General features: G+C 55.9%; 1 protein-coding gene across 1 annotated transcript in view; it reads left to right on the plus strand.

Annotated features, from left to right (window-relative positions):
* CCDC148 (coiled-coil domain containing 148) overlaps window positions 1–15,156 on the plus strand; it is a gene marked incomplete at its 5' end in the record, with an annotated part of 62,048 nt that extends 46,892 nt beyond the window's left edge. Inside the window, 5 exons of the mRNA XM_084265656.1 lie at window positions 1,937–2,077; window positions 5,373–5,491; window positions 10,279–10,396; window positions 12,624–12,764; window positions 14,608–15,156. Coding sequence (XP_084121782.1) covers window positions 1,937–2,077; window positions 5,373–5,491; window positions 10,279–10,396; window positions 12,624–12,764; window positions 14,608–14,754 — 666 coding nt within the window. The 3' untranslated portion in view covers window positions 14,755–15,156. The remainder of the gene's footprint in view (window positions 1–1,936; window positions 2,078–5,372; window positions 5,492–10,278; window positions 10,397–12,623; window positions 12,765–14,607) is intronic.
* Window positions 15,157–27,775: the final 12,619 nt, after the last annotated feature.

Consider the following 27,775-nt stretch of genomic DNA (forward strand, 5'->3'; position numbering starts at 1 on the left):
GGGCTTGAGAGGTCCTTCCGACCCCAGCTGTCTGACCCTGCTTTCTCCCACCCGGAAGGACTTCAGCAGTAAGCACAGGATAAAGAATGGGATGTGGATCTCCCACAGCCTGGGGGAAAGGGCTCCAGGTACTCACGCTGTGCTGCGGCACTCCTGATTGAGCAAGTCATTAAATGAGAATCAGGGACTGATTCAGAACGTACTGCTTGACTTCATTAATGTATCTGGATGACTGAAAGCAGGGTATTACTGGGGAGGCAGGGGGGAACATTCTGCTTTAGCAACAATTTTGCCTGATGCTCCTTTCACTGGGCTGTGCAGAGGAGATGAAGGAAACCGATTGACATGCAGGGTATGTTCAGTGCTCCCTGTCATCTGCAGGGCTCGCTTCTGAAGAACTGATTGAATGCAGATGCTTAGAGCTATTTATATTACTGTACTTAAGCCTAAGGGTTATTTATGTTAATACATCACCTCTGATTAAGGGAAAACCGAGAGGGGAGCAGGTGCTGTGTGTCCCCACGAGTGCTCAGTGTGCTCCCCAGTTCTGGTAGAGACCTCATGTACTGATGGTTGGTGTAGGGACCGGTGTGATGGGGGGATGCTTTTTCCTTTTCAGGAATGAAGGGACCATTTACCCTTGCCAAAGCAGCTTTACCAAACACGTCTGTATTTAACTGCCAGTGCTGTTGTCATGATGCACAGGAGACCCTGCTCAGGGGGTGCTTTCAAAATCCTGAGGAGGAAGACCACGTGTGAAGAGTCATCTCTGCACTTTCCTTTTCCTTCAGCATGGTACAAGTGTGAATTCCAGTCTGAAATACTTTAGTAAGAATGGCTGAAAGAAGGGCTGTCTCTGTGCTGTCTGCTGTACCTCATTGTGCACCCACATGCCTGTGTGCCCCTTGATGCCTCTTGCATGTTTTCAAGCCCTCATGCCCAGCCAGTGTTCACACACACGTGTCTCTATTCACTGCTAGCAGACCATCCTGTTACGTGCTCTGGGGTTCCTTCAGTGCCAAGGATAAATGTTGGCACAGTCAGTGGGAAGAATGTCCCGTGTTCTGGGACCTGAGTGCTTCCCACAGTCCGGGGAGCAGGTACAGCTGGCCCAAAGGTGTGCTCCACTGAGGAGCTGCAGTTGTGCTTCCACTTGCAATCCATCGCACGAAGGGCTGCCTGGCCCACAGAGAGGAGGCATGGCGAAGCTATTGTGAAACAGATGAGCCTACAGCTGCTCTGGGCAGCTCCAGGGTGAGTCAGGGATCCACACTTGCTGCAAACAGTGTGCTGGGGACATTGGATACACTTCACTGGTGTTACCGGTTACTGAGGCTAGTGCAGGGTGTCAGGAGTGCATCCAGAATGGATTGTTGGCATGTTGAGACAGGTGATCCATCCCATCCCTGGTACGTTCTGCTCAAAAGCATGGTGAGAGGTGCTGGTGCCTGGTCCCTGCCATGCTTCTGCTCACCCTTAGCCCACAGGCTGGGTGGCTGTGGGTGCTGAGCTGCAGCCCATGTCTCACTCCCAGAGAGCAGGACGCTGGGTGTGCCAGGTCACAACCTGTGATGGGGTGTCAGGATCCCAGACTAGTTGCACAGTTTGAAAGCCGACAGAAGGCGAAATCCCTGTCACTGGGCTCTGCTGATTCCTGCAGAGTCCTGGCTGGGAGCGAAGTGCTGTTAGAGGACCGCCGGGCTGGAGGATGCTCGGTTAGCATTGGCCTCCGCTTGTCCATGGCGTCGTTCAACGTTTCCGTGTTACCGACAGTCTAAGCGCTGAAGGGGAATTTAGGATCTGGTGTTACTGGAATGGTTATTGGTAACTCTACCTAAAACCTCAGATGAGGTGGGTTTCCCTTCCAGTCTCGGGTGGTAGGATCACAGTGTTACGAGCTCTGATGCAGGACTGTCTGTCCAACCCTTTCCTCCAGGTCCTGCAGTGGAGAGCGCAGCAGGAGGAGGCTGCGAAGCTGGAAGCTGCTGTGGCTGCCAGAAGAAAAGAGAAGGAAGATGAGAAGGAAAGGCTGCAGAAAGAGCAGGAGGTGATCCGCAGAGCTCGGGAGAAGGAGGAAGTATGGGAAACTTTTGTGTGTTTTTGTGTGTGTTAACGTGTGCATTTGCCTTTAAAATCTTTACCTGACCCCACTCCTGGTACTCCTGTAGCGTGTTTAGTACAGAGATGAGTGTAGGGCTCGTTGTCTTGCTGCTGCGCCTTTTAGCTTTAAAGCTGCCCACTCTTACACCCGTTGCACTTCTTCATTCTGCTTCTACAATAAAAGGAGTACACAGAGAGGCTGTGTGGCTGTCTGTGTCACACACAGTCGGTGCAGAGGCACTGCAGGGCTTCTGACTTGGGGATTTGTGCTCTCAGCGCTGTGGCAGAGCCTGCGAAAGCCTCTGATGCTGCAGTTCATGTGCTGCAATGCAGCAAACGAGCCGTTGGGTATATTGTCTGCAAGGCAGCCCTGCTCTTTGCAGCACAGGCACCTTAGAGTGGGCCTGGAGCACAGTGCTTCCCACTTTGGGGTGTCAGAATCCAGTGCGTTGTTCTGAGCATGGACGTGGTGGCTGCTCAGGAAACACCTTCAATGCCCAAGTCCAAACTGCAACTAATGGAAAATCAGAAACCCACTATAGGGAATATAGTGCCTTTAGCAAATCAGCTCTCTCACGTGTGTTAGTGCTGTCCTCCTTATTGTAAGGACATGGCAGGAGTGGGATTTTTTAATTAAAACTTTACCTCTTTTTCTGGTAGTCTTTTACACTGAGATCTCTCCTGCTGAGAGTCCACCTCACCTGTCCCGTATGTGGTAAGGCTGCATCGTTATTTCTGGGAAAAACAAGTTGGAGAATGTCCTGAATTCCTACTGCTTTGTCTCCCAAACACTGATGAGTAAATAGTCTCTATTCCTCCTGTTGTCCTACTCGTGGGTACACGTTTGCAAGAAGGGTGGTGAAGGGCTCTGCTCTTACAGCATTAGGAGCAGAGGTAAGGAAACAAGGCTGAGCTGCTCCTGGGACTTTTGTGATGCCTCCTGGAGGCTTTACTGACATTACATTTTAGGGGTATTAAAATTCTGCATAGATTTGTGCATCTTTTTTCTAAAGCTTCCCTTCTCCTTCCAGCTGTGTTTGAAGGTTTAGAAACTCAGTGCTGTTGTGCCCATGAGTTACAGGTGTTGCCCACGCTGCCATCCTCAGTCTTTTCCAAAACCCAGTCTTGACTCTCAAGGCAAACACTGTCTTTGTTTGCTGGAAGCAATATCTTTTAGTGAATTTTGTAGCTTTTCTCTTTCAATTTGTCATAGCAATTGTCAAGGAATCTGTTTGGCTTAAGGCATGAAGGGGTTTCTGAGCAGCCCTGAGGTGGTAGGAAGCACCATGCCATTCTCTGGCTGCTCTTTTGCTCTCTGATGTGGACTTACATCAGGTATGTCATTATGTCTCTGTCGCAGCTTGTCTCTTCTGGTACCTATGTGTGGAATGGGAAGGAAAAAAAAAGGTGGCAAAAAGTGGAAATGAAGGACTGAGAAGTACAAGAAAGGAAGGAATGCTACTACCCCTTGTAGATTTACCAGGTCATCCTAACTTTTGGGCTAGCAGTGTGTAGTACAGCTCAGAAAGGAGAGTGTGCAGTACCTGTTAGAGACGACATGGGATGGGGCTGTGTTACTGTGTGTTGGTGTTACCACATGCTACGCCTCATTGACACCTTTCACAGGCTGAGTTGAGGAATTCTGTTGCATCCTGTCACCTTACGTCGGATGAACTGGTTTATTTTACTCACGTAGTAAGGAGTGTAGTGTCCTGAGCGTGTTCCTCAGTTTGTGAACTTCCATTCACACACAGGTCCCAAGCTACAGATGTCTGAACCCTTCCTGAAAATCGGTGGCTTAAATTAGATAAACTGAAGGGCTTTTTTCCTTAACTGCATATAGATCTTTTGATTGTTTCCCTTAGGAGTGCAGTGTTGGAGTGGTTCTGCTGAGTATCAGTGTGATTCAGATGTTCTTGAAAACTGTATTTAAAACATTCTGAAGTTAGTGCTTCAGAGATGAGAGGTGATGGTTGTTCTTGTGTTTAAATAAACCTGCTCTGGCAGGCTGGGAGCTGGCGGTGAGGGTAGCTCAGGTCACCCTTAGGAGCTTTGGGAAGTACCCCAGCAGCAGTTTTTTCTCCAGGCGCATTTGTACAGTGGGTGGGATTTCCAGCTTGTGAATCCCACCCCTTGGCTCTGGGGAGCTGCCCTGGGCTTAGGAGCGGGGTCTGGTAGAATTATTTCCAGTGAAGGATCTGGAGTTCCATTTCAGTGACACGACCAAAGCCCTGATCTTTCCTATAAGCTTCTGTCCTGGTTTCAGCCAGGGCAGAGTTAATTCCTTCCTAGCAGCTGGTGGATGCCTGTGTGGTAGTCGGGATGCTGATAACACAGGGATGGTTTAGGTGTTGCCCAGCAGTCAGGGGCTTTTCAGTTGTTCCTCCTGCCCTGCGAATGAGAAAGTGGGGTGCCCAGGGAGCTGGGGGGGACACAAGCAGGGCAGGTGACCCGAACTGGCCAAAGAGGGTATCCCATGCCAATCACATCCTGCTCAGCATAAAGGGGGCTGGTGTGGCGAGGAGCACACGGCTCCAGGACACGCAGTTTCAGGGATGGTCTGGTTTCTGGATGGCTCTGAGCTGTGTGGGCTGAGCTGCTCAGTGAGACCCTGGATTGTGTATCACCAGTTCTGTATATTCTGCTGTAAAGTTCTATATTTATTATATCTGTCTCTCTGCTGCCCCAGTAAACTCTCCTCATCCCAACCCATGAGGTTTGGGTTTTGGTTTTCTTTCACCTCCCTCTTAGAGCAAGTGGCTGTGTGGTGCTCAGCTCCTGGTGGGGGCAAAACCACGATGACTTCCCTGCTAGGTTCCAGTCTAGCTCTGGAAGAGCCCCCTGGCTACATGAGGACCACCCCAAGCCACCTCCTGTTCCTGGCCAGGCTCTGCCCAGCAGCCAGGATGGGCTGGGCTGGGCTGCTCTGGTCCCAGCCCTGCGAGGAACTGAGGGTGCTTTTGCTCACAGGACAGAGCGGTGGTGAAGGATTGATGCCAGAGCAGGAAAGCAGAGAGCAGAGGAAAGGGCTGTCTTCAGTCTGCAAAGCTGAAAATGGTGTTCCCATCAAACTGCCCACACTCCAGATTTCTGTAGTGGGGGCTCCTCACCCCCTCATGCTCCCTGTAAGCTTCTCTTGGCACCTGCTGCTCTAAAATGTCCATTTCTTTCTAAAAAGGTCGCATTTGGATATTGAACGTTAATGCTTTTCTAACTGTACTTGTTCTCCCTGTCTCGGAACGATTGCTACTTTGTGTTTGTGCCAACTCAAGGTGAAAAAGTACCGGGCTGAGAGAGAGCTGGAGTGGCGAGAACAGGAGGAGAAGGAGCTGCAGCGTCTGGAGGAGCTAAGGCAATTAATGGCTGAGCAAGCAGTTAAAGACAGAGAAAGGTAAAACAAATTAAACATGAATAGCTACAGTATCAATAGTATTAAAATCTAATTTGTTTTGATCTCCCAGCTTTCGAAATTAGAAGAAAATAAGTTGGTTTTTTCTCTCTGCTTGGCAGTTCCCCCAGTCTGTGCACCAGGCCTGCACCATGATCGTGTCCTGGATGCAGCTGATTTGTTAGTCTGAATTAATTCACATCTCTTGAAGCTTTAGACCTTTGTGAGTGCTAGACTGTTGATGATAGGATATGCACATGGAAACCAGCTCCCTTCCTGATTTTTCATTTGTAGCTGGGGAATAAGACCTTCTACATTCCCACCTTGTAAAGTTATTTATAGTCAGGTTTGTTTGATTTGAGAGGCAAGTGAGAAGATCACATTATGCACTTAACAGCCTCAAAGATCTTTTACAGGGTCTTAAACTGTGCATCTAGCTGTAGATGCTCGCCACATGCTTGATGTAATTCAGGACGTCAGCCTGTTGAGTGAGGCTTTGTCAAGGCTTTGTTATGGAATTTGGCCTTTAGTGACCTGGGGAAGGAACACTTCATTTCAGAGAGGAATTCCTCTGTCAGAGAAACACTAAAACCCCCAGTGTAGTCTGGTCACAGTTGCTCCCAAATCGCAGGTGAACCTTTTTTGCATGAAACAAATTGCCTGTACCAGAAATGAAATAAAAATGTAATTAAAACAGGGCTAAAGTACCACTGGCATTAGAATACTGAACTTCACCTTTCCCACATTCTGGGAAATGCTACTTTAGTCTTGTTTTGTTAGGATACCTCGCTGACAGCTCAACTCCAGTGCCTGCATTCTCATGCCCCAAATGTATCTGTACCTTTCTCTAAACATCCCTGCAGTGCTTTACCCATGGTGAGAGACACACACACACACACACACCTGAATCATTGAGAGTTCAGCAGGACTGCTCAGGGAAACAGGGCTTTATCCTGTGTGCTCCCTTGTGCCATGTGTGGCTGGGGAACATCCTGCCCTTGTGCATGGAAATGTTGGGAATGAACCGTAGGAAAATGGCACAGCTCACCAGGAAAGTGGAGAGGAAATCACCTTTGGGCCACATGAATCAAAAGTCAGTCAGTGCTTAGTGCTGGGATTCCCAGAACTGATTGCTGTACAGAATGAAACAGCTGAAAGAAAAATGCTCACTGTTTGTGGAGGTTAATAATGCTCTGGAATTACTCAGTGCTTTTCATCTTCAAAGCCTTCACAGACATTAATCATACACAGGCAGAGGGATGCGTCTGTTGTTGGATCCTGTAGTGCTTCCAGCACAGCGTAAGGCATTTTAAACATGCACTGTGCTGAGCTGTGGTAGCATGCTGGTGTAGGGACTGCTGGGGGCAGAGCTGCAGTCCTGTGGACACTCACGGTGTTCTCACCCGTTTCACCTGCTGCAGCATGTTAATTGGGGTTGGGTCTTTGCAGAGCTGACCATGGAACATGGCACAGGCCAGTACGTGAGGTGTCTTCAGGAAGAGGTTTTTTGAGTGTGAGCTGACTGCTCTAAGTGCAAGATACAGCCTGGATACTGCACAGAGTTTCTGAGAGTTTCTAATTATTTATTCAGGTCTCATTGGTGGTGAATAGCCAGAGCGATGACCAGGTCAGAGAAAAGGAGCAAAGGCACCTGAAACTGGATGTAGAATTTCAAGGGACTTAAGTGCAAATTTACTTTCTCCAACTCCTTTGGTTCGTGACTGCCTGGCAGTGGGGACACGCAGCTGGCCAGGCATCGTGGGTGCTGGCCTGGAAGTTCCTGGGGTGCTGCAGGTTCTCATGGGTGCCTTACAACTCTTGTCTGCACAGCTGGCTACCCAGCACTTGCTTAAGCCCTGCTAGGTTTAAGTTCACATGAATTCCTGATCAAGTGAAAGATGGTGAGAGTATTGAGACCAGCACAAAATCCTAACAGTGATGCTGTCTGCATTCAGAGCCCTGGGGATTGTGCTGTGACTTCTGCTCTGAGCACAGGAGATGTTCTCTACCCAACAGTCATTTCATACAAAGCTTGTACAGCAGCATTAAGATAAATCATGGGAGCTGTGGTTAGGACCTAGATCTGCCCAGACCCTGTCAACTGCAACCCTGGAGTCAGCGCGCAGGGGTGAGAGCGGTGAGGGTGGCACCGCTCTTGGCAAGCGTCTCCTCTGCCCAGCCAGCAGGAATGGAGCACGGCAGCTGTGTGCTGTGCAGCTGGGGTCATAGCATTTATCACAGGCAGGGAAGGGGCAGCGTGTCCCCCCTTGCATGGTGCTTGTCACAGCTGCTCCTGGCTGGAACACGTGCCGGTAGCCTCTCCTCTCCCCTCGCCCCACCGCGAGTTCTCCCCATCCTGCAGCCCACAACCCCAGCACCCTCCTGCACTCGCCAGCAAGGCTCAGACACAGAACAGGAGGAGTCCAAAACTCTGTGGGCAAGTCCCTGGCCATTAGCCACCCGTAGAGCTGGGCGAGCCAGCAGGCTGCCAGAGGGTTGATGCACACAGTAGCTCTGCTTTCAGCTCAGGCTGTGATGCCTGGGAACATCTGTAGGGCTGAGGGCTGGCATGGGCTGTGCACAGCGATGTGGCCGCAGTGCCTCTGTCAGGGGGGCTGGTGGGTACCCCCAAAGTGTTCACACCACTGTGCCAGCCCCTCTCTACACCAGCTGCCTGATGCCTCAGCAATGACACGGGCACCGATCTGCCCATCCCGTCACTGGTGGGAGCGAGTGGGCTGTGACAGCAGCAGGCTGTGACAGCAGCAGGCTGTGACAGCAGCAGGCTGCCACCATGCTGGCTGCTGCTTTGGTGAGACTTGGTCATCTGACACCAGTGCAGGGAGAGGCTGGGGCACAGGACAAGAAGCATCTCTATTCTCTAACCCGTTTTCAAAACAGTCTGGCTACAGTTTTCATAAGAAACACAGTAGTCATTTTTCCTATTGAATATTTATGAGACAATGTCTGAAAGCAGGTTTTAATGAAATTATGCTTATCAAAAATGACACAAGTGTGTACCCACAATGCTCCAGAAAGGCAGCATGACTGCAACTAATCAGCTCAGCTCACTTTCAGCTGGGGAGTTATTAAAATCCTTACTTACTGGGGTACTTAAAGCCAGAATGGAGTATTAAGACATTTTAATTTCAAGCTTTTCTATAAAATTCAGTTACTTTGACAAAATAGAAGCTAAAATATTCCTGAGTAGAATAGAGTAAAAGAGAATGAACAGTTCCATTTGGTGTGGACGTTGTGAGCTTGAAGCTCAGGTAAAGCCTTTCCAGGCATGTTCTGAGAGCATGTTCCAAAGCAGGACCCCACTGTGCAGCTGAACACAGCTCTCTCCACGCTGGCCTTGGCCTCTCCAGCATGAGCAGGAGATCAAGTCCCTCAGGTAACAGCCATGGAAGCCTGAGCCACCTTCTCAGGGGCTACGGTGCCGCATCAGGACCTTGCCTGGCCCTGGACTACATGTCACCCCCTCCGGCAGTGGATCCCGTTGCTGTTGCATGGAAGTGCCAGGCAGGGTTTTGGTTCAGCTGTGCTGTACGTGTGGGGGAAAGCTGCAGCAGGGACACAGTGGTGGGGATTGGGCTGGGCAAGCCTGGGGTTCCTTCATTACAGAGGCTTCTGAGGAACAGGGTTCTGTCCCTGGTATCACTGGAGTGTGTTAGAACAGCAGTCAGCTCAAGTGAAAGGTTTTCACTGTGATATAATGGTGTTGGTTTTCAGGAAAATATTAATATCTGCTTTTTATTAAACTTTCTTTGTGTAAAAAGCAGTTTAGGCTTTCTCCTGGAACAAAATCACCTCTGGAGATTGTTACTGTAAGCATTCATCTGCCTAAACTAGAGTGGCTCCAGTGAGGAACTGGAAGTGTCTCTGGGGCATCCTCAGGCAGCTTCATACTATTCTGGGGACAGGCTTGTTTGTCCCAGTAACTGTTGGCTCAGGGCTCCTCTGGAGCTGCCAGCGCACCCGTACGCTTAGCTCTGGTTCCTGCAGCCTGTAGCACGAGTCAGAGACTCCTCTGAGCTACAGCTGGAAAGAAAGGAAATAGAAACCCATGCTTAGCTGTAACTGGAGAGGCTTGTTCTTCTCCTTTCTCTGAAGGAAAGTCACATTTTGAAGGGCAAGAGGAGGCTGGTGTCTGAACGTGTGGCACAGTGATGCCAGCTCCTCTGTAAGGACCAGCAGTAGCCTAGGAAAGGTTCTCTGCAGCTGCCTGGGGCGTGTGGCAGCAGGCTGGGGGGCCTTAGGAAGCACTGGCTAAGCTGCTGTGAGGGGAAAGTCTCAGGGTCACTTTGCTACCCCCAGTTTTCTCCTTTCACGTCAGGATGTAGTTCTCAGGCTTCCTTGCTTCTTCCAGTAACAAGACTGGGAGAGATGTTTCTTTTAAGGGAAAGGGCGATGGGAAAGAACTCTTCTGGCATACACAGATGTCAGAACATTTCTTCTTGGCAAAGAACACGGGGGGAAAGAGTAGCAGGGCTATATAAAGCAGGCTAGAGAGGAATCTGCATTCCTGGGATGAGATCAGAAAGGTTAGCCGAGCTGCTTAAAAAAATAAGTCACACTTCCCCAACCTCCCTCCCCAAAATCTCCCCCCCAAGTAACTCATCCAAATGAAGAGGCATTCCCTGCATGTTCTGGTGTTGATGAGCCGCTGTAGGATTCACAGGCGGACACAGAGAACACCAGACCTGTTCTCAGATGGAAATACCCGAGCAGCAGCTCAGAGGTACACCTGACCAAGGGGTTTCCCTGTGTGTGGCTCTGTGTTGCAGGGTGAAGTTCAGGCGAGCGCTGCTGGAGGAGCGGCTGCTGCAGCGGAAGGAGCTGGCCCGTCAGGAAGCTCGGGAGGCGGAGGAGAAGGCGAAATGCCTCGACGCTCTCAGGCAGCAGGTGCTTTGTCCTGGCTGTAGTGGGTCCGGACCCGGTGACGATGCACACACACTGTCATGTTACAGAGAGAGAAAAAGAACAATCTATCTAAAGCAAACCAGTGACCAAGCAAGCAGGAGCTGTGGGTCTGACCTGGGCAGGCACTCTGTCAGGGCACAGATCCCTGTGCTCTGTCGCTCAGGCAACGGGAGCGCGAGGATGTCAGATTGCACTCTAGGAGCTGTTGATACCTGAAAATAGATGGGTACTATTTTTTCTGTTTGATTATTTTATTTTGGGGTGGTTTTTTTTATAATCTTACGTCTGCCTTGAGCCTTAGGCAAGATTTATGACTAATGTAAATTCTTTTCAAATTCTGAAGACTTAGAGCCCTTGGGCAGCTTCTCACCTAAGGCAGATTTAACTCTTTGAAAGCTCTGCATGTTGTTAGGAGAAGGACATCCCAGGACATGCTTGCTGATGTTTGTCATAGTGAATGTAGTGGTTTGGCGTGGTTGGTTTTGGGTTATTTTTCCTTACTGCTGAGTTTTGAAGGAGTATTTTAACTTCATTTATACTTTTCTATCTAATCTCCTTGGTTTCCCCCTCCCAAAGATTAAAAGGAAAACCTGGGGTTTACGTTCTCCAGGAACCACAGCCTAAACGTGTAGCCAATGGAGAGTCAGGGAGGGAGAGAAGGTGCTCTTTAGACCCTTTAGGTTTTGGATAACTGAAGTGGCACTAATGCAGCACCTTCCTTGCTGGAACCACCCAGGGTTACAGATCTGGTACCTGATGCAGCTCAGCCTCACCTTCAGCATGTCCTTGGCTTCAGGGTTATCCACCCCGGCACACTGGACATGCCAGTGGGATTCTCTGTGCTCCCTCATGGGCTCTTTGTGGCTTATAAGTGCTTTTACTCCAGCGTTTGGGGGCACAAAGTCAAGGAGAAAGGAAAACATACTCCCAGGCTTCAGGTACTCCGGTAGGTCCGTGGGAGAGCCGAGCGTGGCAGCAGGGAGCAGACCGAAGGGAGCACTGACCTGTTGTTTCAGTTGGGTTTTTTAAGCTGCTGAACTTGGGCTCATTTCCAGTCCATAATGCTTTGCTTTTAAGCATCTGACTCAATTAACTGTTTCTCAGTATTAGCAGTGGTGGTTTAGGTTATCAGGGCATTTTTAATAACAACTGGCTGAACTGCATCATCTTCTGCATCAGACTTTATGGGCCTGGTCGAGAGTCACGAGCTGTTGGTCTCTTCTGCCTGAGCCCGTTCTCTTATTTTCAGTAGAAAACGCCTCCAGAACTGTTCTGACCAGGGTTGTAGCGGCCACTTTGCTGGTTTTCTAACCAGTATTTATTCCCTGTGTTACACCCCTTGAAAGCTCTTCAGTAGAGTCACCTGGTCTGTGTGTTTTGACAGAGGTGTCACTAATGAAGAGATGGGGGAGAAAAAATTATCATATGCAGCTTCAAATAATCTGTCTGGGTTTAACCATTTCCATTGTGTCCTGGCTTTTATTGTTTTGCTCTTGCATCTGTCTTGTCCAAAGTTGCATTAGCCTATATCTGAATACTAGAACAAAGAAGATAAGCCATGAAAAAAGGATCTGAAATCTGTAGACTCTGAGCTCTGACTCTTGCACAATCTAGTGTCTGAGAGAATCCTTGATACTGATCTAGTCACAGGAAATTAAACAGTTCAAACAGATGCCTCTAAGGAATACCCAAAGACTTATGTTACTGGGGATGTATCACTCACCCTTGCTGCGTGTGACTCAGTACAGACTGTGAATTACCCATCCCAACGCCCTTGTTTCCAATGGAAGGAGAGGGAAGTTTGGGCTCCAGGAGTGTGGGCATTGCTGGGTTATGAGCGTGCCAGTTCCTCCTGGTCACTGGTGTGAACGTCAGAGCTCGTGTCAGTCTCTGCTGGAGAGCTGAGGGCGCTGCTGCCTGTCCCTTAGTGTCCCTTACAGCACCCTGGCAGAGCGAGGCCGCTGCCCCGGGACCGCACGCTGCTGCGGTGTGAAGATCAGTGTGTGTGCTGGGATGGGCTGGTTTCCTTAGCCCAGAGCTCAGCTTCACAGCTTTGATGTATGGATACAGGGTGGTACAAGACAGCCTTTGACACTGTTGAGCCAGGGAGATGACTGTCTTCTCAGAGCACGTGTGCTATCGATAACAACCATCTCTCACCTCAGGCCTACGCAGAGACCAACTGTTGTTGTCATACCCTGTGTTTTAGGTTGCTGTTGCTGCAAGGTTAGATCCAGCTAGAGTCGTGGCTGACACGGTGGCATCTAAAGCTCGGATGGGCATTGGAGCCAAAGAAGAGTTTGAACTTCAGAAGCCGCTGTTTAAGTTGCAGACATACAGTGAGCAGCAGGTAACTGTCAGTAGTCTTGTTACTGGGTGCATGTATCTTGACAGCAGTGTTAGTAGCACATCCCAAGTAGCAATACTAGGAGGTAGGATCTAAGGTGTGTTAAAAGATAATAAAAACCCAAACCAACCAACCAAAACCAAACCCAAAACCAAACCATGTTAGGGGAAGTGTGTGGGGTCATCTCTGTGACTCAGGATAGCTGCTGGCAGAGCAAAGGATGGACCACAAAGGTCCAGCATGGAGCTCCTGGGCTCTCCCTGAACAGTGGCTGGGGAGGGCAAACAAGCTGCTGGGCAGTGCCTGTGCTCCCTGGGCGCTTTGCCTGCTCTGTTTGCTCTTTTTTCATTTCACCCCCCGCCCTTTACAGTTCAGTGTGTTTACTGGAGCATCTCCTTTTCACCTGCCCGGGTTAGCGTGGTGCTCAGCATCGAGGGGAATGGCCTCAGCAGAAGGTTCTCCCAGCTGGGTGTTGAGGAGCTGTGACACAGGTCACTGAGTGATCGGGGATTCTTTATCCTGGAAGGTTGTGCACAGCACAGATCTCTTCTGAAGCAGAAAAATAGTCTCTTGACTATCTTACTGCCAGACTGAGCATCAGTTGGGATGTGATATGCAGGTGCCAAAGGAGAAGAAAACAGCTAGGGGTGAATGCAGCAGAAAGCTGAAGTAACTCTGCTCTGGTTCTCAGGCCACGGGGTCAGTGCTAGCTCAGTGTCAAACAGAACACAGCAACATCAGAGTGGGGGTTCTGATTCCCTTACTGTTCCCATCTGCTCTGTCTGTGTGTTTGAAATTCTCCTCACTCTGGAATCTGAAAATTCCACTTGCAGAAAGTGCTGTGATGTAACTGACAGAAAGCTTGCCTTCAGCTCTGAATGAGCTGAAATGGAACAGCACCTATAGCTATGTGTGTTCAGCACTTCCTGTTCTACAGCATTTCAGTTTCTCAGCTGGGTAAAGGAGATGATGTGAGGACAGGAGATGTGGTTTGTGTTTGGCCATTAACATTGACCCAAATCTGCTGCTCTACGAGGTTCTGAAAAGCCATAGCTCGAAGATGCTCTGAACTTGGGTACTTGGGTTTGGTACCCAAATTCTCTGCATCCTCCTCCTGTTTTTGTTCCCCCTGGATTTTGGCACTGCTTGGACTGCATGGCTGGCTCCTGGTGAGCACAGTATCCTGCTCCTGCTCCCCCTGGAGCTGTGGGGCTCTGGAGAGCTGGCAATGGAGGGTGTTGGTTAGGGGCAGCTCCAGGTGCTGTGGGAGGAGATGCCAGGCCTCACGCTGCTGTCTGGCCACTGCAGCCCCTGAAGAAGGGCCTGAGAGCAGCTTAGCAATGCTGGCCCGTGGACAAATGTGGAATGTCCTTTCCCTGGGCAGTAACTGTTGCTCTGTGCAGCAGCTCTCACCAGGCACACAAGCTCTGGGCTTTCCCCGGGGCTGGTGGAAGGGGTTAAGAGCGTGCTGGAGGCAGGGCTGTGCTGGTGAGGGGCACGAGGGGTGTCATAGACTCCACAGTGAGTTGCCTGAATTAAAAGTCGCTCAGTTTCTTCTCAGCCCTCTGAGTTCTGCTGAGGAAGGACAGCCAAGGCTCGTCCCAGGGCTCTTTGTTAACACAGTTTGTGATCGTTAATACTAAAAAGGGTAATACTGAGGTATGTGCAGTGACATAAGGGTTATTTATTCACTCTGCAGCTTCTCTGCCTTTGACCATAAGTTGTTTGACTGTCTTTTAAAGCTTTTAAAATGTAAACACCCACAGATAACCTGTAGGATACTCTCTGTGTACAAGAAAGTCGCTGCTATGTTTCTGTCTATCCTTGGTGTGTTCTATTTTCCCAGATCATCTCTGACCCCAGGCTCCGTGTTGAGCTGGCTCTCCGAGAGGCTGGGCTTCACAGGACACCTTATGCCAAGGAGCTCTTACCCAAACTCCCTCCCCTGAAGCTCCCCAGGAGGGACATGGCATCCACCGCCTTTGAGGTGTAGGGCACCGCACGCGTGGGCAGCAGAGGCGCTTCGGGGTGCGGTCTGGCTGTGGGTGGGACCCCCAGAAAGCAGCGTGTCACCTTTCCCATGCAGCACTTCCTGCCTGCCACGGTGGGGGCTTATGGAGCCACTTGGTGGGGGTGGGCTGCAGCCTGGCTTCCCGTGGCCCTTTGCTGGACACTGTGCATGGAAGATCCCCACAGATGCAACAGCCCAACCCAGTACGAAGCGTCTGGAGTGGGAGCTCTGGTGTTTAACTGGCAGCATAAACCCAGAGCAGCTCTGCAGAGCATCCCCTCAGATCGCGTTAGGTGCATGAACACATCCCACTTACCTAACTCCTCATCCCAGGCTGCTTGAGAATATGATTCTTTTTAATTATTAAATCTTCATTGTCAGGAATGCTGTTATTTGTATTGTTATTCCTAGATCATCACCAAGAGGCTCCAGGAGAGCTGGAGAGGGGCTGGAGCCCAGGGCAGGGAGGGCCAGGCTCAGGGGAACGGCCTCCAGCTGCAGGAGGGGGATGGAGAGGGGCTGGGGGGCAGAAATCCTTCCTGGGGAGGGGGGAGGCCCTGGCACAGGGTGCCCAGAGAAGCTGGGGCTGCCCCGGGATCCCTGGCAGGGCTCAAGGCCGGGTTGGATGAGGCTTGGGGCACCCTGGGCTGGGGGGTGGGGGTGTCCCTGCCTCTGGCAGGAGGGCTCTGGGGGGGTCTGTGGTCCCTGCCCACGCAGGCCAGTCTGGGGCTCTGTCATTATTAGAAGAAACGTAGCCTGTGTCTATATTTGGAAAGCAGTTTGCTGCATTATATTTACTGCACACCAGCCATTTCTCGTTGCAGATTGGTCTTTCAGTATAAATTACAAGTTAGAAATAACATTTCAGATCTTCATTTTGGAGCTGGAACTCCTGAGCAGGATCCTGTTCAATGGAAGGGAAATTGATGTCGGTTCCTTCTGTAGCTGCTGATGTTTCCAGCCTGACGTAAGATGCCTGTAAACAAGTGACAATCAGCAGTTCCACCAATGGTTCCCCAGGGTGATGAGTATCTGTGGCGCACTCGCAGTTGTGTGTCTGGGTAATTACAGGAAGCTCGTTAATGCCCCATTGTGCCGCCTCCAGGCGCTGGCGGAGCAGCGGGCAGGTAATTCCTCACTGGCTGAAGGAGAAGCTGAGGATGGGGCAGGTGGGTCCCTCTGAGTTCCCCCAGCAGCCCCTGTGGTGTTCTGGCTCGTTCGGGTTTCACCAGCACGTGCCACCTCCTGCTCCTGGCACCCCCGGCGCAGACAACGTGTCTGGTTCTCACAGCCCGACTGGGGGTCGTGCTGGCACAGTCTGGTAGCGGGGGGTGTGGTGCTGGGACGGGTCACCCAGGGGGGTTGCTCTGGTCTGGCTGTTGAAGGGTGCACAGTCAGGAGCAGGCTCCAGGAAGGGTGCCAGAGGGCAAGGGAAGAGCTGGGGCGACAGACCCCCGAAGGCAGCCAAAATTTGAAACCTGAGTATTGAAGTGGGGTGGGGGTTCCAGAGGCTGGATTTAGCTTCTGCCTCTTCCTGCCAGATGGCAGTTGGGTGACACTTGGTGCTCAGGCTGGTGTGTCTCCTGGGGAAACTCGCTCTCTAAACCAGGCTGGGCCAGCTCCGTGTCGGCTGTTCCACAGGAGAGGCCAGCGCCGAGTCTCTTCCCGTCCGAGCCAGGCTGGCTTCCCCACTGCTTCCCACCAGCCCAGCATCCCAAATTCAGGCAGCTGTTTTGCTTGGGATTTTTTCTCCTGGAAGCTGATCTACAAGATCATTTCAGTGGTGCCAAACCTTTCCAGATTGTAGTTTCAGATGATGTTTTATAGATACCAGGTACCTGTCCCTTTTAGGCCGTGTCTGGCCAATGCCCTCATGTCTGTTGTTCCTCAGGGAGCAGCCAGGGCAGAAATCTGCTGCCAACCCACTGCAGCCATGAATTAGGGCTGCTTGTTGGCACGGTGAGGCCAGGATGAGGCCTTTGGGAGGGGGAAGGAACCGTGTGGCAGTGGAGCATGGAGAGCGCGCGGGTCAGTGAGGATGGCTCGGGGTATGTCACTCAGCACACCCGTGGGGAGGGGGGGCACTGCCAGGAGAGCTTCCGCAGAGCCCCTCAGCCGCCCCCAGCCTCTGTGGGGAGGAGGTGGGTGTTTTGCCATCCCGACCTTAGTGCTGCTCCTGAGAGGTGGCCGAGGCCCTTCGGGCAGCGGAGGTGCCTGGCAGGGTGTGCGGTGTTGTGCACGGTGCTGGCTGCACTGTTCCTGGAACGCTGAGATGTTGCAAGTTGGTTTTGTACAAAGATGTATGAATGTAAAAACATTAATTTATGAAATGTTAATGGGAAATAGGCTGCTCAGCCAGCATCTCCTGCAGCCCTGTGGTGTTTTTGCCTCAATGAGGGTAACGGTTCAGGGTTCAGCTTCCTTCTGCCAGTGTGTGAAGCTCGACTAACAATCTGAGAGAAACTCTGATGAAAATCGAGCTCTTTGGGTTCAGGATACATGATTCACCTGTGAATTCTGGTAGCCAGGAAAGCGGCTTAAATGTGAAGTGGCACCTGAAAGTCACATATCCAGCTGGCACGGGGTCAGGTGTGGTGTCCAGCTGCTGTGAGGCACATAGTGTGTGTGCCAGCTCTGTGCACACCCGTTTACGTGCACACTCACGTGTGTGCAGAGGGGAAAGTGAGCGTGGTGCCCCGCTGAGGATGGTGAGGGCTTTGCAGTGACAGTTGGTATTCTGGACAGGAGCTCCCTGAGGACACATGGTCTGAGCTCTGCAGACTATGGGCTGGTCTGAAACCCCTGGGAAACGGAACGAAACTATTAACAACAGAGATTGTTAAGCTAAAAGCAACAGTCAGAAAAACAAGGGTCTCTGGGCTGGACAGTGCTCTAGGAAACGGAGAGTTCGGGCTCTCCTGCCAAGTTATGCCCAGAGTTGTGGTTCTGTGCACAGGGGCAGAGCGAACCTCACTCATCATCCCCCTGCTCCTGCTGCAGCCCTGGGCATCACCACAGGCAAGGCCCCATGCTGGGCACCCATCCCCACCCTTGCACTGGTGCCACTGGTCGGTGGAGCTGACCCGTGCTGGTGCTGCCGCTCCTCTGCCAGCGTGTGGCATCCTCCCTGCTGCCCCAGGCAGGGGCTTGTCTGGGGCTCTTCCCCTGTGAATCCCCTCGCGCAGCGTTTTGTTTAAGCCCTGAGCCACACACAGATGGTCGCGTTTGCAGCAGATCCAAGGGTTATAAATAGCCCTGGAATTATTAATCCTTCATTTATTACATTCCATCTACTCTGTAATCAGCACTTCATTGTGAAAGGAAACGGCTCCAGAGCAGCCGAAGTTTGTGTAGGTCCCTGAACACCACCAGCAGGTTGTGCGTCCCCCTTCCCACGTCCCGGTGACAGACAACATACCCCCGCCCATCGAGTCCGAGGGTGGGGCTTTAATGTGCAGGAGCCCACTGCTGTGGCGAGACGGGGCGAAGGCGGGTCAGGGCAGTGCGGCAGGAACAGGGACCAGGCAGGACTGGGTGTGAGGGGCAGGCATGGCCCTGGATTCTGCGACAGGCAGGGGACAAGCAGCTCTGGGTGGCAGCTGGGGCGGCTGCCTTGGCGTCCGACCCCGGCTCCACTTGAGCATCCACCGCTGCTGGGGGGTACCACGCTGTGTCCCCTCCGCTGCCAGTAACCTCTTGGGCATCCCCTGTGTTCAGCTGCGTGCTTGGCACACAGCATTTGCTCCATGGCAGCCTCAGCTAGTTCCTGCACGTAACGCTGCCAGAAATACCCAGCAGGTAACATCCTGTGCTGCTCTGTGGGCGACAGTGTACCGAGCTCGTAGCAAACCAGGAGTTTGTGTTTCATTGTCCCAGATAACTGCCTGGCAGCACAAGTGCAAATTAAATTCAGGTTCCAGAGGCGGCGGGAGGCTGCTTTGCCTTCCTTCTCTTCAGGCTTTAATGGCAGGGGAGCAGCTAAGCAACAATGCAGGTCACTTTTACAAATGCTCCTTAAACAAACCCAGAGAACATTTTCCTTGTGTTATTAAAACAAATTCAGACCCTTCCCTGTCACTCACCCCGAGTAACCTGTGGTTGGGTCGGAGTGGCTCTGCCAGCAGCAGCTGCCAGTGATGCTCTGTCGAGAGCGCAAGGAAAACGCCCCACTGTTTCTTCAGCTGCAGGGCCCGGAGCTCAGAGCGGGTTTAAGGAGCTCTGAGGAGGGGGGGGTGGGTCAGACACCCTCTTTGCCCCTTTGGGCAGCTCCCAAGACCAACAGAGGCCATTGCCCCTCTGCCCGCTCCCCTTGTCCCACTGACTGCAGGAGGTTCCCCCTCTGCCAGCGCTGGGTCTGTCCCTCACTGGCTGTTTCTGCAGGGGTGTCACCAGTAACCTCGACGCTCCTTCCAGCACCGCGCTGGGGCAGTGAGGGCCGGTGTGCCACTTGCCCGCTGCCTGGCAGGCTGAGTGCCAGGGCACGTGGCTGGCACACCTCCCGCTGGGGTCAGGCCTGCCCAGCTCCTGCTTCGCACCGAGGGTTTGCCGGGGCCGCCGCAGTGGGCTCAGCCCAGGGCTGTGCTTCCCAGTGTGGAACCAGTGCTCCCACCCCGGATGCCAGCCTCAGACCGAGCCTTTCTCTGCCCGCTGGGTGCCAGTGTGAAGCCCCCCGGCGCTGTCCTCGGGCAGGCAGGAGCTGGTGGCACAGCACCCAGGGCCCTGTGAGGGGGTGGCTGCGCAGAGCTCGGCACTGCGGCCAGCGGCAGCCCCGGCTGTTCACGGGTCCCATGTGGGCGCTGATTGACACTTCCTGCTGCCTCAGCACCCCCAGCTTTTGGGCTGGTCCTTGACAACGGCTTTGGCTTCTTTCAAAGTACCTCTCAAGGCCTCCTCTGTCCAGAGGGCTGTACCTCTGTCCTTGCCAAAATCAAAGCGTGGTTCCCATCCCTGGCAGAGGCAGCCTGAGTTAACAACGAACTGTCCGGTTCCGGGGTGAGGAGGGACATGGACCCCGTGAGGGAGGCAGCCTTTTGCTGGGCAAATACAGGTCCGAACCCTTAAAACAGCAAATACTGTATGAAAGCAAATGTGGTTCCAAGCTGACAGCAGAGCAACGTGTGAGCTGAGTACCTGGCCTGGGCCAGGGTCAGGATGGATCGGAGGAGGGATGGGAGCAGAGCCCTTACAGATATTTCAGGCTTGCTGGAGTTGTACCAAAGTCAGGCTGGAATGATTTCTCAGCTCTGATGAAGTTCTCCCCTCCCTGGATGCTGCTAACATATGCCTGCCAAAGATGACTTATTACTGCTGCTCCACAGCACTCCTGTGGAATAAGAATCTGTCATCTCTTTTTCCTCTCTGAGGGCACCAGACTCCAGCATGAGGTGCTCAGAGAAAGCCTTCCTCAGGGACAAGACGTGCATCTTCCTCCCACAGCCCCCAGCTGCCAGAAGTCACTTGGTGCCATCGCTGTTTTCAGCACAAACCCCGCTGTTTCGGGCAGGTGGCAGCTGATGCAGCAGTTGCTGTGTGGATCCCCCTGGTTCTGTCCTGGTACTCAAACTGGACAATGCGGCGGTTTGGTGTGCTGCTTCCCAGGCCATGCTTGTTTGGTGGAGGGAAACGGGGTTCCTCTCCCCACACCTGCCTCCTGCATCCCTCACCCCCCATGGACACACCGTCCCTGTGGGAGGAGCGGAGCCGGGAGGGAATGGGAAGCCCCAGCTTCTGCCCCGCTGCCCGTGGAGGGGCTGCAGGCAGGGCGGCTGCCTGGCCATCGCCGGGGGATCGGTTTGGCACGCAGGGCCGGTGCTATTGCTGGGGAGGCACCAAGGAGAAGGAACAGCTTGTGCATCCAGCCCAGACGAGTCCGTGGGATGAGTGGGCAGAAAAATCACCTGCTCCTGCCGGGAGCGCAGCCAGAGGGAAGGACCCAGGCGAGTCCCTCACACGGCTCCAGCCTGACGCCAAACCACAGCCCCAAGGGGGCTCGGGGGACAAGGGACCCTGCAGTGGGCTGAGCCCACCCATGGGTGCTCTGCGACCCACAGGGCACGGCTGGGAGGCAGCCCTCCCAGGGAAGGCGGGCTGTGGCAGAATGGCAGGTGGACGGACAGACAGACAGATGTCACACAGACAGACAGATGTGGCAAGGCAGGAGGGCGTGTGGCCCCGCACAGGACACGCGGTGCCTCCATGTCCCCACACTTGGTGGTTTTGGACACGGCTGCGAGGCCTGTCCCTGTGCAGCGACCTCCTGGAACACCTGGGAAGCTCCTTAAGTTAGAGAGTTGCTTGTGACCTAAAGCCAGCATCCCCCTGCACCCCTCCTGGCCCAGTGCCGACCTGGCAGCCCCTGCCCTGCTGTGCTCAGCCCCGGGCAGGGACCCCTCCAGCCAGACTGCGGGCTGGGCCTGGAGCGAGCAGACAGGAATGTCCTGGGGCTGCAGCTCCGTTTAGGCTGAGACCCAGAGTAAGGAGTGCTCCTGGTGTGTCTGTCCCCGCTGCGCTCGAGGAGATGAGAACCAGCGTGTTCCTGTCAAGTAAACACAGCGGCACCAAGGGAACAGGTAACTGCTGCTGGCTTCCCAGAGCTGATGTGGAAGGGGAGGACAGCGGCTGTGGGTCACACAGGTCTCAGTGCCTGTGTCCATTCAAGTCCCTCACACTTGGCTTCCTCGATGGTGATTATTGGTCCTGTGGGTGTTCTCATTTGGGATGGCTTCAGATCCCTCCCAGGCAAAGGTGTGTCTGCGCTCTGGCTGACTGCAGAGCAACCCGTGTGCTGCCGGCATGGTTCTCCCCCCTGCTCCCTATGGCAGGGGCTGCAGGGTGGAGAAAGGGGGGGAAAGGAAGTGTTTTTGGTGGGAAGTGACCCACAGTGCCCATCCTGTCCAACTGCCCGTTTCCTTCAGGCGGTGAGCGTGGTGAGGAGCAGAGATCACTGCCCAGGCGAGTGTGTTTGTGACTGACTCTGAGCTAAATTCAGGCTTTCAGGGTTCCAGGCAGGAGCTGTAAGCATATGTGCTGCAGCCTGACAAACAGAGCGGGATGAAGCGTGTGGCAGAGGAACATATGGCAACGGAGACAGGCTCCTGGTGAGGGAAGAGCTCAGGAGAGCCAGGCTCCTGCACCCATCCAACACCTCCAGTCATCTGCAATGCTATTTTAAAACACATCAGCCTTTGTGGGGCAGGGACGTGCCACCCGCTGCGTCCTGCCCGAGCTGCTGGGACGTCTGCCTCACACCAGCCTGAGCCTTCTGACTCTGCTCCCTTCCGGCTTGTTTTGGGTGAGTGGGGGCCGGCAGCCCGGGCCAGGAGGGAACAGGTTGCGCTCACGGCAGAGCTGCTCTCAGAGCCATCACAGAGGTGTGAGCACTCGCATGAGTGCCTTAGTGTCAGCTCCTCAATTAGCAGTTCTGGTTCATTAGCAGCAACCGTATGAAGATTCCCAGTCTGAGGGGAGTCTGGTGCGTTCCTCCAGCAGTGAGTCGTGGCAGCCAGCAGGAAGGAGCAGGGAAAGCACCAGGAGAGCTTTGGCGTGACAGAAAGCAGCGTGTGCCAGCAGAGCAGAGCTGCCCCTCTCCCTCTGCCCCTGCCCTGGCCGGCTGCAGAACAGCCAGCGAGGGGGCAAGATGCAGACTGGCTCCGGTTCTTTGTGTTCTCTTGTTTATTATTGGTGTAAATCTGTTCCTGGCGTTGGGAGAAGCCAGCACAACCCAGGCACAGCAGATCCTCGGGCGCAGAGTAACAGCTCGTCGGGATGTGATTCCTGAGGTGAGACTGTCACAAACCCGATTGTTTCAGGGAAATCAGCTCTGGAGGGTGCAGCCAGCCAAGGCACCGGCAGCCCTGTGCTGCAGTGAGGTGCTGGTGGGGCTGAGCACTGCTCCTTCGCTGCAGGAATGACTCTTGAGCTGTGGACAAGGCTGAGGTGCCCGGGCAGGTGGGAGTGATGAGTCCAGCCCAGCCCTTGGTGAGGCATCTGCTGCGTTTCGAGAGCAGCCTGAAGAAGCACCTGCTATGAACAGAGCCTCCTTGCCTCAGCCTCGCCATCCAGGCTCCCCAGCTCCTCACAGAGGCACCACGTCTGTAATTCCTTCCTCGCTCTGCTGTTCCCCACCTCTGCTCCTGCAGAAAATTGACCCCGGGATTGCCGGGCACGGGGCAGCCCAGGACAGCTCTGGGATGGACGAGCCTGGGCACGTCTGTGTGTCGGGCTCGGCCGTGCTGCTGGCACAGGCAGTGGGCACCTCGGCTGGGCCGCAGTGGTGTTACCAATGCCTGGCTGCTCCACGCAGGAGGCTCCTCCAGCTGTGATGTGTTTCTAGCACGCAGCGATGTCGTGTGCTTGTGCAGAGGTCAGGATCAAGCCCTGCAGAGCTGCACGGGCCATGAAAAACACCCTGAAATACCCCAGTTGTGACTTAAAATCATAGGCACAGAACATTCAGCTCCTGCAGGAGAAGAGCAGAGCAGATCTGAGGGGGTGTGTGAGCCCCACCGCAGCAGCACACAAGGTGTCCCCGGACGGGCTGTCAGGGCTCTGCTTCTGCTCCAGCACCCGCCTGCCCTGGCAGAGGGGCTGCAGCCCGACCCCGGGCAGTGGGGAGCTGACTCCACTTCCACTGGTCTCATCCATCCTGTGCCGTGCTGCTGACCAGCGCTGGGCACGGCAAACGCTGCCTCTGGTACTCCCGAGCCTGGGGTTGGTGCGCAGGACAGACGGGAGCGCTTCCGAGGGAGCTGAGGGTGGATGATGCATCCCGCTCGCTGGGAGCGGATTCCCCGAGCGTTTCCAGGCACCGCTCAGAAGGAAGGAGACAGGTGCCACCTTGTGTGGGAACGGCTGTCCGTGCAGGGCACGGAGAGGATCTGTCCTCTCTTTCCTGCTCACTCCTGTGGCAAACTCCTCGCCTGACGGAAACGCAGCCGGCTCCTCACCAGCCCACGGCGGCGACGTCTGTCTGTCTCCCTGCTCCACCCGGGGCGACCCGAAGCGCCGGGCAGTGAGGTGCTGGCTGCATCATGCAGCTGCCGAGGGTCAGGGCCTGCCGCCCATCTGCACAGCGCCCCAGGCACAGCCACGGCTGGACCCCGTGTCCCTGGGGCTGCTGTGGGCACAGCGCTGCCCTGTTGTCTGTGGGGCTGCTGTGGGCACGGCACTGCTCCGTGTCCCTGGGACACAGCACTGCTCCACCTCCGGCGCTGTGCTGCTCCGGGCAGGAACCGTGCGGTCAGAGCCAGCACTGCTGACCCCCAGTCCGGCAGGTTCTGGCTCCGAGTCTTTCCACGGAGCAGCCACGGGACCTCCGGAGGCGCTTTATTTACAGCAGAAGGGCGGCTCACAGCACGCTGCCCCTCGCTGTGCCGGGCTGCCTGTCCTCTGACACGGAGGGTTATTTCTGTCACCTCCAGTGTTAACAGGCATCCCCCTCTTTCCCTTCCCAGCTGCTCAGAAGTGTCACAGCCGGCAGTCCTGGGGTGCCCGTCCCCAGCCACACGATGAACCACACGTCTTCCCTTCCCCAGCCGCTTCCTCAGCCGTGGGGGAGGAGAGCAAAACCGGTGCCTGGCTTTATGAGAACTGATGTGTGAGAACGGGCTGCGTGCTGACACTGCCACCCCTCAGCCCTTGCTAGGAGCACCTGTCCTTTGCTGCTCCCATCTCACGCCCTGTGCTCTGGGGGCGTTGGGATCACTGGCTCTGCCTGGCAGATGTGAAAGGGTGGGCCAGGACCTCGACACCTGCTCCCATCCCCACATCTAAATTTGGAGACTGCCATCCACTTCTCTTTCCTGTGCCTGCTCGTGGAACAGAGGAGTGTGTGTGGAGAGCTGCTGCGAGGCCCTCGGCGCGGCTCTGCAGCACAGAGCCTGGCCACCACCCCAAGGAGAAGGCTGAAGAGGTCTGTCCCCAGCGGGTCTGTCCGCAGGCAGCCGGACTCTGGGGACCCCTCAGCTCGGGCGCAGTGTGAGGCCCTGGGAGAGGCGAGTGCTGCCATCTGCCTGCTCCTCCACGGGAGAGCAGAGGGCTCCTGCTCCACCCCAGGGCGGACGGGCTCCTCGGAGGGGCCGAGGGACGGGAGCCCCGTGCCAGCCCTGTGCGCACAGACCGTGCTGCGCTTCTCTCTGCCCTGCCTCTGAGGATGGTTTCTGCAGACTGACTGCTCCTGCAGCAGCAGGAGTGTTTAAACACACGGCCTGGCACACAGGTGGCCGAATTGGGCACGCTAAACCACCTGCACGGACCCGAAGCGAGCGCAGAGAAGGGTTTGGGGAGCCTTGGGCTGGGCTCGGCAGCAGGACACCAGTAACCTGTGTTACAGGACCTGGGGCTGAAATGTTCCGCTGCTGGAAACGTCAGCAACCAGAGATCCTGTTACGCTCAAATGCCAGATGACAGAGGCAGGGGCCAAAAACAGCACCCTCTGCAGCCAAGAGAGTGGGGCGACCGCGCCAGCGGGGCCGGTGGGCACAGGCTGGCACCGGGGATGCCGGGGGGAGCGAGCAGGGCTGGCACCGGGGGTGCCAGGGATGCCAGGGGGAGCGAGCAGGGCTGGGCAGGCTGTGGTGCCTCGGGAGGAAGGGGCTGGTGCATCGCTCAGCAGAGCCCCTGAGCGCGGCACAGGGCAGAAGTGTGCTGGTGCCTGCAGAGACACGGGGTCAGCCGTGGGAGAGAGCTCACCCTTGTCATGGTCTGGGCATTTGATGTGGGAAAGAGCCTGCTGGCTTTTCCATCCCCACATCCCCTGTGCCCTGTGACTCGGTTGCCAGAGTTCTGGGCTGGGACTCAGCCCGCGAGGTCTCCTGCCCGGCTGTGCTCTGCACTTACTCCTCGATGTAACTTCAGTCAGCTCCAGTGGGCTCTCCCTACCCAGAGCAGGAGGCAGCTGCGCAGCCGGGGAGGTGCCGCTCCACAGCTGGAGAGCTGGAGGGTCTTGGGAGGGGGTTCTGGTGGGAGCAGCACGCGGCGCGCGCTGGGCTGGCGGAGCAGAGGGGCCGCACTATGGGCACTGTTTGGCGTGGAGTGGAAAGGAGTTGAGCTGCCAGCGCTCAGATGAACACGGTTCAGGTAACAACGCTTTCAGTTTGTGTAAAGCCGCGTTGGCAGCAGTTACATGTTACTGTTCGTGAGGTGAGCTGGGCGCTCCTCTCCCTGCCCCGCTGAGCGGCACCCGGCTGCCCGGCCCCGCCGAGGCCCGTGGGATTCCCGGGGTGCACAGCCTGAGGCCCTGCCCCGGGCAGCGCAGAGGGGGGGGGTCAGGCCCTTCGCAGGGCGCTGGGGCAGCACGCGTGCCCTCGGCCCTGCCCTCACAGCAGGGGAGGGGTGCTGGGGGCTGTGCACACACGCACTGGAGCTGCTGGGACAGCCCGTGCTGGCTGCGCCTCCAGCCCGGCTCAGCTCCCTTTGTGACTCAGCCCTGACTCACAGAGCCCTGGTGAGATCCGTGTACTCACAGTCAGATTTACCACGGGTAAATGTGCAAACAAGTCTTTAGCTCCCAGCCCCAGGACTCCCCGGGGTTTTCTCAGCAGCTGCACCCAGAACGGCGCCGGGCTGCACCCGGGGAAGGGGCAGTGATGTAGCCAGCACGACCCTCCGCTCAGAGGTGCGCTCATTTGCATGTATATATTGTATATATATATATATAAATCTCCCCGAGGCAAGATGGAATGACACGTGACAAGCAGCAGCCTGGAAGGTCACCGGGATTGTTGCTTCTGCAGCGCAGGTCACCTCCGGCACAGCAGCAAAGGCTCCATGTGGGGGGAATAACGCCAGAGGAGTCTGAGCCGGCAGCGGTTACTGTGAGGGCGGCTCCATCCCTGGCCTCGTGCGCGCCGCAGGACTCTGTGTTTGGGAAGGGGCGTTGGGGGGCGGGGGTCCCGCTGGGAAAGCAGAGTGAGAGCGGGACGGGCGCGGTGGCGGGAGGTGGGGCCAGAGGGGCCTCGCCGGGCTGCGCGGGGGGCCGGGCTGCGCTCCCCCCACCCCAGTGTCCCGCCTGTCCCTGCAGACCGAGCGAGGCGAGTCCGCGCCCGGGGCTGGGCTGGAGCGGCGCGTCCCCCCCGCAGGGGCAGCGCCCGCGCTGCGGGGCCCGGGGCGGCGCCGCCGTGTGCGGCCGCCGGAGCCCAGCGGGCAGCGCGGCGCGAGCGCTCACGGCTCCGCGCGGCCCGGGCACGGCGCCGCCTGCGGGCTCAAGCAGCGCGGAACACGGCCGTGACGTCACAGGCTGGGCGGTGACGTCACCCGGCAGGCGATGATGTCATCTGCCGGGCAACAACGTCACCCGCACGCGATGTCGTGGCAGCCGCGTGGTGACGTCACGGCGCTCCCGCCGCGGCGCGGGACGGGCCCCGCGGGACGCCGCCAGGGGGCGTCGCCGGGAGGCGCGGCGCGGCGGGCGGAAGTGACGCAGCGGCCGTGAGTGACGGCTGCCGGCGGCCATTAGCGGGGCGGGGCGTCGCCGCCGCCACAGCCGCTGCCGCCCCCGCCGCCCGCCCGGCCCGTCCCGGCCCGTCCCGTCCCGCTGTCAGCGCTCCGCCGCCGCGGGCGAGCGGCCGGGCCGCGCGCAGGGCGAGCGCCGGGCCCAGAGCGCGGCGGCCGCGCCGCCCCCGCCGCCCATGGCCGGCCCGCGGCCCTAGCGACCGCCGCGATGAGGAGGTGAGCGGGCGCGGCCGGGCCGGGGGCGCGGGAGGGGCCGCCTCGGGCGGAGCGGGGCCGGGGGCCGGCCGGCGGAGGGGGGTCCCGGCGGCGGGGCCGGCAGCGAGGGGCCCCGCCCGCGCTCCGGCGGCTGCCCCCGCCGCGGCCCCTGCCCGGGCCGGCGAGGGGGGAGGGGAGGGAGGGGTCCCGCGGCGGTTCGGCCCGACCCGGCCCGCGGGGACGCGGCGGCGGTCGCGGGGCGGCTCCTCCCGCGGCCGGCCCGGCCCTGTCGCCCCGCGGCGCCGCGCGGAGCCGTCCCGGCTGCGGGAGGGACAAAGGGCCGCGCGTAGCGGGCAGC

Source organism: Gallinula chloropus, assembly GCF_964237585.1.
Source record: "Gallinula chloropus genome assembly, chromosome: 5".
Taxonomy (NCBI): Eukaryota; Metazoa; Chordata; class Aves; order Gruiformes; family Rallidae; genus Gallinula; species Gallinula chloropus.